The sequence below is a fragment of the Armigeres subalbatus genome, chromosome 2, assembly GCF_024139115.2.
Source record: "Armigeres subalbatus isolate Guangzhou_Male chromosome 2, GZ_Asu_2, whole genome shotgun sequence".
Taxonomy (NCBI): Eukaryota; Metazoa; Arthropoda; class Insecta; order Diptera; family Culicidae; genus Armigeres; species Armigeres subalbatus.
In genome coordinates, this window is record NC_085140.1 from 434,678,980 (window position 1) to 434,691,155 (window position 12,176).

The 12,176-nt window shown below is 40.8% G+C and overlaps 1 protein-coding gene across 3 annotated transcripts in view; it reads right to left on the bottom strand.

The window, feature by feature from the left end:
* Positions 1 to 12,176, bottom strand: part of LOC134213593 (transcription factor hamlet) — a 329,303-nt gene that overhangs the window by 23,649 nt on the left and 293,478 nt on the right. For all 3 annotated transcript variants that reach the window (XM_062692795.1, XM_062692797.1, XM_062692796.1), the window contains exon 6: positions 5,029 to 5,380. In XM_062692795.1, the coding sequence (XP_062548779.1) occupies positions 5,029 to 5,380 (352 nt within the window). The remainder of the gene's footprint in view (positions 1 to 5,028; positions 5,381 to 12,176) is intronic.

The window sequence follows — 12,176 nt, forward strand, 5'->3', positions numbered from 1 at the left end:
ACTTTTTCATATAGTAGAGGTTGCATTCGACGGGGGACAAACCCTAGTTGATCATTATTGAATTTAATCACGATCGGTCATTGCGTTCAAAAGTTATGAAGAAAACGGTGTGTTGGTTGGTTGTTTGACTTACAGCGTTTACGGAGACGAGCCAGCCTCGGGCTGAAAGTCTCTTTAATAAAAACACAAAAAAAAAACTTACAGCGTTTGCAAGAGCCATAATGTAGGCAATTGTTTATAACGTGTATCACACTAAGGTAAAGCAAAGGAATTGAATCGAGAAAGGCATCGTCACCGCTAGGTGGGTTATTCTGGTTTTTTAATGAGAAAAATGGGAATTTGGAAAGGAAATAAAAAAAAATTGTCAAAACTTTTTAAAACCTGTGAAAAATTGATGGAAAATAATAAATCATCAGATTTTTTTAATTCATAAGAAAACTAAACACAAAAAAATGATATTTAAAAAATTAGGAGTTTTGAAAAAACGTGGAAAACTTAAAAACAGATATTTTTTTAAATTTGAATTTTTTCATAAATACAAAGACATTGAAAAGTTCATTAAATGTGACATGTTATAAACAAATAAAATTAAAAATTAAAAGAAATGAGAAACTCAAAGAGAGTTCAAATTTTTGTTAAAATGAAATTTTAAGAAAATGAATCGTTGAAAAAGAGAATTTTGAATACATATTCATAAAATTTAAAGCAATACAAATCTAAGAAAAAGTCAAAGATTTAAAACCAATCAAATTTTGGAGTTTGTTAAAGATTAACTTTATTTCAGTACTTATTTTTTATTGAATTGAATAATACACTACTACGGCATTTTCAACATATTTGACAGAATGGATAATTTGGACAAATTGGGACAACTAAGCAGATTTCATTAATTTGGCAAATTTGACGAATTGCTTAAACCGGTCAAATTAAATTTGATCGAATTAAAAATGTGAACGATTGGTGAAATATTATAAAGTTTGACAAATTGTATAAAATAGGCTAATAATAAAACAAGTTCTACAAATTATTCAGCTGATGGCTAACAATATCGCTATATGTTACATGTTATATACGTATACATTATATTGAATCATCATACAGCAAAATATTTCCCACGTTTCATCAACGAGGCCTCGGGATGTCACCAAGACCACTCTTCAACGACAATTCACAATCACCGTACGGTAACACCTTTAGATATCACCAGTCACGCGCAAATCCAGAACCAGTGACAAAAGATCACGATCGTCGTCCCTTCCAACTCGGCCATTATCTTCTCACACCTTGCTCGGACTCGGATCGCTCGGCTTGGGCCACATCCATAGTTCACAGCCACGCCCACACACGTACGCACCCTCACACCGGACCAATGCGAGACGCTAATTGTGCCGTGTCGTCCTATCAACGACAACAATTAGCGCAATTAATTACCTACTCTAACCGGCAGAGATACAATCCGCCATTCGCTGACCATTTCCGAGTGATCGAGAAGATCGCGACGCGCGGTTGCTTCCTCTTCCCTTCTCCCAGGCGCGCTACGCTGCGAATAAGTGCGCGAGCAATCACTCCACCACGGCGAGGGAGATTTATTCATATTTTTAAATTATTCACGCCTCTAATTGTTCGGCTGGCGCGCGGGGCGAGTCGGGGCGACAATCGTGGAAAACATGATCTCCACTCGAACCCTCGCTCGGTTGGGTGTGTGGCAATTTTAGTGCCGAGTACTCTTAACAACGCGCAACACTCGCTACAAGTGCGATGAGTTATGTGACATTTTCATTAAATGCGATCGGAGTTTCACCAGCGTCCCCCTAGTTCCAGTTCCAGAGCGTTACATTGTGTGTATGAATGGAGCATAGACGACGATTATGACGACAACGGCAATCGGGTAGTGTGTGGGCGCGCGCGACAATATCTCGCGACAACGATCATCGCCCAGACGCCCAAGACAAGATGCACGACGGGCGAGAACCTGAAATTAGAATAATGATGCTCCGCTCGAGTTGGAGACGAGGCGAGATTGATCATAAATTTGATTTATGCCGCGCTGCGCTAGTTCGGGCAAATCAGTTCAATGACACCTTCAGGGTGTTCGAGTAACTGATAGGATCACCACCGTCGTCAGTCCGTGGCCCACTTGGGTCATGTTAGATTTTGGGCGATTTTTCGGGAAGTGTCACGCCCTAACCATTTTGGCATGGAGTAGCACAATCGCCCCAAATTTTGCATGGAGGCGTTGCATAACGTCTCTCTGGTCAGCCAACAGTGAACTGTCAGAGAGTTCGCAACAGTGATCAATCACCGCCGATCGCGATCCTGCTGCTGCTGTGCAGATTTGCTGGTTCTTGAATAGTTAGACCACTTTCACCACCGTTCCACAGACATAGACCAAATGACACAAAGCAGATCAGTTGGGTATTCGGCCACGGACGAACTGCGCGAATTGTCCGAATCGTAAATTGGTTCAACTTTCGCCCCCCCTTGCAGTCACCTTCGAAACGACGAATCCGAATATTTGGTTAGGATTATCTGCCGAGGTGAACTGTTGCCTGCGTTGATGGTGTGTGGCTCGCCACATATCGCGATGATCGATCTCCTTTCGCTTTCAAAAGAAATAATAGTGATCTGATTTGCGGGGTGCTGGCCGGCGCTGGTGCGTAACACAATTCGAAAAAAGGCTTTTATCGCGTCTCGGCTCTCAGTGAGACAGACGGCCGCCGCCGCCGCCGGCAGACTATCATTCCAAACCCAGTGGGTAAAGTAGCCAGTCTAATAATTTGAAAGCATCCGAAATATCAATCGTCATCATCAACGGTGGACAATGTGGTGATCCTCGCACGATCGTTCGCTAATGTTGCCGTGCTTCCAAGTGATGGATATGGAGATTAACATACCAACAGAAACACGAATGATTACAGGAGAAGTCTGCCAGGAAGCGATTTGCCCTTTCTATAAATGGTTGGATGACGGTTTTTAGTGCTTTGGATTTCGTATTAGAAAGAAGACGAATGGAATTTACTACCACTATACACGTTTTGTCGTTTCAACTTTTTTACCTTCGAGCTTTTGATCATATTTCTTCAGATTTTCGTTACATTCGACTTATTGCCAACCATATCTTTAGACAGAAAGTAATAATGATACTTCGCCAAAAATTGTTGTGCTAAATTAATCAACAGCAATTGAAGGCATTCCAAAAAAAACTAAATAGTCATTTTTTCATCGGGTGGTGCTCCATCAATCGGATTATCTCTAGCAATGAATGTCAGTTGATTTTCAGCATCTTCCATCCGAATAAAACTAAAGCAGCCCTGCTCGCCGCTGAGGCGAAACTGGTACAGTGTCTTCTAATCAGGGTTGTGGACCGTTTGATTTATAACACCGCGTTTGCGTTTCCTTGCACGAATCGAAGCCCGAGTAGCCGTCGTCGTCGTCGAAAAGCGTGGACACATCTCATTATTTCCTTCCCTTTGGCTATGACGTCGTCACTGTCGTCATCTCCGTACGATTTTGGATCGCCCTTGAGGAACGACGACGATGGTAGAAAGTTATGAATTTCAATCTATGTTCCAGTGATTCTGTTATATTTAGTGGCCCATTGCGCGGTGGCCGGCCGTGGATGTGGCCCGCCTGAGAAATGCATTTTAGCCAAGATATCAACCTGTGTCCGTCCATCATACTGTCTGTCAATGCCACCGACCCCACTCGGCTGTTCACTTGCGGTGGCATATGCTTCAAGACACAGATAAAGAGACTTTGCACTCCTAAATTGGTATTAATCGAGACTACACTAATTCCATATGTTCGTTATAACTTGTTCAACTCATTGCATATCAAGTGGATAAAGAATTTGAATGTTAAAAATCTGTTCATGGTTTATGTTTAGTCTGCATATCCGTACATACATCACAGTTTCTGTCGCCCAGAACCGGCAAGACGTTGAAGTAAATTGAATTTCTCTTAATAATGATCAAACATTACTTATCTCGGTTGCTAGTGTGGGAACAAGGGTTTTCCGACCATCGTCGTCGACAACAAACCAACGACGCTCGGTGGAGCATAAGGTCGGCTCAACATTTAGCAAATTAAGTCGTAGGTGGACACAAATTTATTGTTTCACTCGAGGCGGCTCTCGTCGGGGGTAAACCGCGCAAACTCGGAATTCAGAATGGTTGCAGAGAGCTCGCTTTTCATGATTGACACTGATGCGGTGCAGATTAATTGCCTGGCTGCTGCGCGGCAGCAGAAGCATGTGGTGAATCGCTGAGCATTTGACGTCCGTTCACACCTCTCGGTGGCCAGAAAACTTAAACGCGTGAGATGGAAACGAACCGGTTTTGATATATTTTAAAGAATTTACAGTTGAACTGTTCAATTGCAACTTCGAAACCCGTGCTAAAACCAACTAATCCAAATTTTCATAATTATGAAGAAAGAATAATTTTAACGACCTAACCTCATAAAAAAATAAAGTTATTTTGAAGAACTTATCTCGACAAGCTCTCCAAAGCAGCCCTGACTTGCTTATGTGACTACGATCCACCGGGCTAATAGCAGTCCATGCAAACATAAATAACGACAACCCAGCGAATTTACCCATGTCTCGTCCCGGGCGGGAATGATTTATCGTCCAACTCAGCGCGGAAAATTAATATAAATTGAATTTGACATTATTAAAATATTTGCCTTAGCTGCCGGCAACCGTCGTCCGTAGCTCCTGGCCATGAACGACTGTTCCATGTCAACAAGTCCGCCCCCGCGCGACGAGTCGCGAACGACAAACGACCCGAAGCCAAGGCGAGAATCACGGTTCAAAGCAATTACATTAGACCAGTGCCTTACGACCAGAGAGGGTAACCGTTGCCCGTTTGCCTAATGACCTGATCAATAAATAACGACGCGAACGAACTGCTTCCTGACTCGCATTGCATGCCACACACTCGCTCACACCCGCACCATCCAATCGAAACGGAACTAAAATCAACTAAAAACCGATAAAAGAACATCAAATCCGACCGATATACTCACTGATCGATATCGTGGCACTGCCGATCGCAGACGACGCACCGCGCATCGATGCCCTCCTCGTCGTCGTCTTCCTCGTCCCCGTCGGCTACCTCGCCGTCACCGTTGCCGTTCTGCGTGCCTTCGCCGGAGCCTCCGAGACCTCCGCCACCACCACCACCGCCGGAACTGATGTTGCTATTGCTGCTACTGTTCTGATCGACGTTGTGCGGGTGGCTACTGCTACTGCTGCTATTGTTGTTGTTGTTGTTATTGTTGTTGTGATGCGAATGATCCTTGTGGCTAAGATGCAGACTAGAATCGAACTCGGTCGAGGTGTTGTACTCGTCTTCGAATGCTTCACTGTTCTGGGAACCTGCAAAGGGAAGGAAAATGGGGTAGAAACGGTCGTTAGTGAAGGTATCCATCAATCATTGGGAAGACTTGGTACGGAAGAGTTGAACTGAGGGGTCCACGTTAAAGAGGTGTATTTCAGCTTGTGTCAGATTCAATCAATGGGATAGATGAAAAATGAATCCAGTGAAGCTAGATCATCTCTGAAGGCGTCACAGTCGTTTGGTGTGATTTTGTGGATGATCCAATAGTTTATTGAGTACTGAAAATTGGTACTACCATGTCTAGCATGGTTTGGCAAAACGAGTTATGATAAATAGCACAGGTTCATATTTTTTGACAAATGTATGTGCGAGATGAAAGTGTGTTCCAAATGCGTCGAGAGTTCGTGTAACGATATTAAAAAATGCACTGCGAGTTGACAGTATAAAAATACTCTGAAAGATGTTCTTAAATATTCTAGGGTTCTATTTATTCGTGCAGAAAAATATTTGGAATTTATCCAGATTAAATTCTACGAATATCCCAATAAAGTTCTTCTGAAGTTCCTAGAGACCAAAATATCCGGAATTTGAATTTTGGAGGGATTTTTCCGAATTTTCTTTGGAAATGTTTCTGATTTTACAATAGATGTGCTCCTAGATTCACAAAGAAAATTCTTTGAATTCCCAAGCAAAAATCTATTAAATTTTACCTGAATCTTCAATGGAAATATACATTAATCATCAAGGTAAATTTTCCTAAATTTCCAAAAGCAAACTCTACCAAATTGTGGAGGGAATTTCTCCTTGTAGGATGGAAGTTTTCCTGCCAAAGAGATGTGAGCAACCATTCATTCAAATACATCTAGTCTCCACCAAGATGGATACACCATTACGGATTACGGCAGTATTATTGGTACTGTGACAAAAAAATAATTTGTTCAAAATCATACATTCTGGTTGAACATAATTTTCAACTTTTTAGTATCGAGATATTCAATCATCGCACAGTGGGGAAAAGCTGACCCAGAAAGGTGCCTATTTATTGCGACATGCTGTGTCAGAAAAATATCTTTCCTAAAAGCACAATCCACGAAAAATCGAATGGTGCTATGTATTTTCTGGCCGTTTTGCCTTTTTTACCCCTGAAAATCGATTTTTTCCTATGGCAGCTACGATCTAAAATCGCTTGCGGCTAACTATTTAAATGTTTTCTGATGCTAATTTAGTAGAAATTCGAATGGTGTATAATCCGGCCTTGGACTGTGACTAGAAGTGACTGTTCTGTTCCACCTACCTCTAAATGTGCAGTTTTTCTACAATCGCTAAGAATTAAAATCGTTCGGAGCATTAGCGTAACTAACTAAAAATTCTTGGGGGGCAGGGGGGAGGCCAAACTTTTTTAAAATTTCTCCTACGTAATTTGCCTTTTCGGACCGCCTCAGTGTAATGATTATTGCAAATTATTTAAATAGAATTAAAATTAAAATGTGAATATAAAAAATACATTGTTTGTCAGTGTCAATAATGTTCCAATTCAGTGTTTCCGAAGTGATGTATCACAAACATCCATACCAGACAGTTGTTGTTAGACCAAACATTGGACAAGGAATAAACATATTATTTTTTTCCGGGGAAAGGTCATTTGGCCGAAATCCATTCGGCCGAAAGTCATTTGGCCGAATGCCACTAGGCCGAACAGACCATTAGGCCGGAACCCATCTGGCCGAAAGTCATTTGGCCGAAAAGGTGTCTATAATAATAATAAATCACAACAATTTTAAAAGTTTGATACCAGGTTGACGAAAAAAAAATGCGTTTGCCAAAATGTATGACTAAGACTGAATGACCGACTCATCTTGCATCGTTTTATTATTTACTTCAGAATAATAAAGTCGTTACGAATCTATATACATAAAAATGAATTTCTGTCTGTCTGAATCTTATAGACTCGGAAACTACTGAACCGATCGGCGTGAAAATTTGTATGCAGACGCTTTTGGGGCCAGGAAGGTTCTTAAGATGGTTCGAGACCCCTCCCTCCTTTGGAAAAGGGTGTCTCATACAAATGAAACAGCAATTTCTTCATAACTCGAGAACTAATTTGAGAATAAATCAATTTTAGGCGAAACGAAGTTTGTCGGGTCTGCTAGTATTTAATGAAAATTATGTCGTAGTGGCCTCCGGGAGGTCAAGGGTGTAAGGTTGAGTTTAAAAAACATCAAAAAAGCTCCACGGATTTGTTAAAAAGTGATTTGAATATTCACAAAATTTTCCTTAAATTTCATTGCTGCTCCCTCAAATTATTATTTTAGAACAAAAAAAAAACCCGCGAGGGGGAAACTTTTTTTTTATTATATCGACATAATTGTACGTTTGTTATATCTTCTCAAATCTTGTGACACAACGACCTGCGTTTAATTTGCTCCAGTTTCCTACAATGTCCATCCAATGAACGGTGATTTGTGTAAGGAAGCGACCGCAAGACAAAGAAACCCACAGAAACCAAACGAAGAATCCAGAAACAACACAAAAAACTGCCTTCAACTGAATGAACCAGATCGCGTTTAAGGTGATCCCGTTGGGGATCCATTGCTTGAGTAGCTTCTCTATTCAATAAATTAACAAATGAGTCGTCTGAAATGTGAGTGGCTACCATTCTAGAGTTCCGATTCGTTTGACCTTAATGAAAAACAGCAGCAAGACAGCTACCAGCAGGGTGAGGCAGTGCCGCCGTGTGTTCCGTACATCGGACAAGCATCACGAACAAGTGGCTCACTTCGCCGAGAAACTCGGTTAAGAATTTCGCTCGATCCCTTTTATGCTTGAACTTCTTTCCCCTGAAGTGATCGCGACCGGCAAAGGTAGAAATTAATTTTCTTCTGCTGGACCCGTTCCACGGCGGAGCGCAATGTCCTGCAACACCAGAGTAGGAGAACATCAGTTGAGGTGCATCGCCAGCGGATCTTCACGCTCTATTTAGAACCGCATGCACACGATCGGATGGTGGTGAATGATGGATAACAACGGTGGGAAGGCAACACAGCATCCCGCTGTGGAAGAATTCGAAGGAACGGGAGGCGGACGACATGTTCAACACCGCTTCACGGAAGGGCATCGTTTAGCAGAGCGGTAGCCGTTAACACACAAACTGGTAGCTGACCAAACCCTTTTGTATTTTGTTTTTGTTTCTGTGTCACTCGAAAACAAATTTGTTTCAGCAAAGTATGATATATACCTAGGCTGGCGGTAAGAATATATAACGGTTTTACAAGCTCCTCTTTTACTAGATATTGGAATTGGAAAAGACTTTCACCTTCTCAACCGTTGTGGTTCAGGTGATCTCCTATGTGATTTAGCATTTTAAATCCGATAAATTGAGCGATTTGGCTATTTGTAATTTCTCAATTTGAGAAAAATCATTGTGGTAATCAAAACAGATTTCTCTATACGTTTCGAATTAGGTTTTTCGACAACCTGCCGTGACTCGCCATTGCACCACCAGTGAAGGAGTCTTGACTTGACCTCTTCAAGAAGCGCTGCGCCTGCTGTGATTAGCCCAGTATTTCAATCACTTTCAACCGATTCATACCCCGTCCCTCCCCTGTTAGTCACTGGATGGAGCTCATTCGACTGTGAGTGAAAGTCGTCATCCGAAGTCAACGGACTCGATTTGTTTGCGCTTATCAGGTGTGCGGAATCTCCCTAAACATGTAGGTAACGCGCACCCATTTCTTCTAATTCGCCATAAGGCAGAAACTCCAACAGGTAGGTGGCCTCCATCGCATCGGCGGCAGTCCCATTGACCAGAGTTCATCAAGAAGATCATCTCACCTCCGGCGGCGGCGGCGGTCCGTTCGATCGGTGGTGGTCGGTGCTGGTTGATGCTGGTATCGCCATCGTCATCTGAGCACTGCGCACTGCACCGCCACCGCAGCGCAGTCGATGGTGGGTGATTTTTCATCTTCGATAGTTTGGGGGATAGTCATTTCTGTTTTTGTGTGTGCAAAAGACGGACTCCCAGAAAACAATTAGCAGAAATCGATTTTTTCACTTTGAAAAGCTTCGGATGGTTCGACGCGGGGGATGATTGATTGTCCCGCGCATGGTTCGAGAGAATCGAATAGGCACTACACACTCCTGGTAGGCGTTCGCTGCCGGCTAATGACGCACTCGTCTCTGGGATAGTGAGGACCTGGGGATAGTGATTTTTTTTGTTGGTACACGCGCGTGAGGTGCCATCTCTAGAAAATTGTATTTTTTTTCTTCCTATATCTGTAGCTCATTTCGGCAGCGTTGGTGGCTCGTCAGTTTCTACGCGAAGTAATGATCGCTTTCGAGTCAACTGCGACGTCCGGCTGGGTATTGATGGGTTTGCCGGAGCAGAGAAAAGTGATTGATGTGAATCAATCGCTGGGTTGTATCAACAGAACTACCGGACGGTATTGAGTATCGTTCGGTGCGCTTCGGACTGATCAAAGCGATACTGAGTTGCGGGACTGGTCAGATTCAAGGAGAACGTATGGAACGTGCGGAGCATAAATCAAGTCGCTGGTTGGGTGACTGGTAGATTTTTTCAACAATTATGCATAAAAACCTAGCAAAATCTGTATAAAAACTGAGCTTATGCGAAATTGTTAGATTCTCATATAAAAAATGTAAGCTCATAAACAAATATTGTAAGAAAAGCTTTTTGATACGAAAATTATTTTAAGCTTTTAGTAGAATTTGAGACGAGTTTGTACTAGTCCATTCAATTCCACTACTTTATTGTACCTTTGACAGATATGTATTTCGACCTAAACAGTAAGGCCGTCTTCAGTGTCTCGTAATTGACTCGACTAAGTCGTCTTCTTCGTTGAAATGTACTAAAGAATACACGAAAGAAGTCAAAGATATCTTAGATTTTTTCAAAATCCTAGGGATCGGAATCCAAAATCCAACACTATTTTGTCGAAAGCTTCGGAACGCAGATGCCAATCGACCCCATTTTCAATGACGAAAAACGTGATCACATTCTCCTTTGACTGCAAGCAAATAATGCTCAGCACCAAAAGGTGTGTCGCACATTTGTATTGATTTCAATTACAATGTTCTGCCAGATTTTAACAATATATTCCACACATGAAAAATTGTGTGATTCACTTGAGACTTGAATAACAGTTTGTAAGAGGAGCCTAATATTCTTTAAATCTTGTTTAAGAATCGTTCGAGGGGCAGAGTTAACGGCATTTCGATACCGTTCAAATGATCCGCAATTTTAATGTGAGTAAATGATTCGTCGCTAACTTTTTGAAAGACCCGGCTGAACAGATCAGCAAATCATCTCACCATTTGTAAAAAAAAAAATGGCGAAAGAAATGTTTTTGTTGTAACTACGTCTCTGTTCGTTGTTTATAGATATTTTATAGGATTTTTCTTAGTCGCCTTAATTGCTTCAGTGTTGTGCTTAATCATTATCAGACGATGATGATTGCAATTTTCACGTGAAAACTTTTCACTTAAAACCAGCAGGCGAGTTGTCTCAAACAATAATAAACACTGAATGTCCATTCAAACGTTAATTTTTTATAATATCAGCTAATTGTCAACAGTCTCGATCTTTTATTTGGCGTTATGGTATGGTAAGGAAAAAAATTCAAAATGTAACTGTAAATGCTTCAAATCAAGATATGATTTTCAAACGATTCTTGATTGCTGGCGAGTTTTATCAATTGATAATTTAAAAGTAAGATCGCGGGTGAGTTTTGATCACCCTCAATTTTTTGAAAATTTAATTTTTCCCATCCCTGTATTGCTTTTATTCTCTCCGCGCATCTCTTTATAATAACAATGTCTCTGCTCTGTATGGAACAATGCTTGTTAAGAAGAGCGGATGAAATAATTTACTGATTGGGTCAAAACTGTGAGCTGGGTCAGCCGTTTCACCATTTTGCATTCACCGGTTGAAAGGTCCGGATCATTATAGAGCGAATGATCCAGATCTTATCTGTTCGTTTGCCCATCTCTATTTGGGACGCAAAATCTTGAGGAAATTTTCACGATGTGCGATGCTATCATTAGGTAGGATCAATATAATGTGCCTAATTTAAAAGAAATCCAAAACGAACACTAACAGTAAGTACTTGATAAATGTACAATGAAATTCCTTACAAAAAAATCATGAGACATTGTTGTTTGTGTTGACTAAAATATAAACTCTCCCTAAAAAAAATAAACATTAGGGTGCCAATGAAAATGACATTTATGAATTTCAAAAACGACATTGCTCATAAGTTTCATTACCCCAAAAAATGACCCGATGCAAAATTTGAGCTCAATCGGACATGATTTAGGGGTGCCTAAGATTTATTAAACTACCCATGAAAATTTTCCTAAGGAGAGACCAAAGGAAAAGTCGAAAATCGAATTTTAGTTTTAGATGCCAAATGATTTAAAAATGCATAAAACGTCGAGATCTGATGTTATTCAAAAAGAGTTTTCAAAAAAATCGATTTTTTTTCTTAGAACATATTTGAGATTTTTTTTAGATGATGAAATTTTTTTCATCGAATTTTAACACCGGACGATACGCAAAAGTTTTCGTAGCTAAAAATATCCCCCAATGCAATATTTGAGTTTAATCGGACACGATTTAGGGGTGCTCAAAATCTAGCTATCAAAATTTTGAATTTCATGCGTTACCGCGTAATAATAACCGTGTAAAAATGAACCTCAGTGTAATAAATATCTCCTTGCAATCTGATAATTTTCTCCGTAAATCTGAGCTCAAAAGTTTTCAAAGTTACAAAAAATTCAAAATTATGATAGCAAGATTTTGAGCACCCCTAAATCATG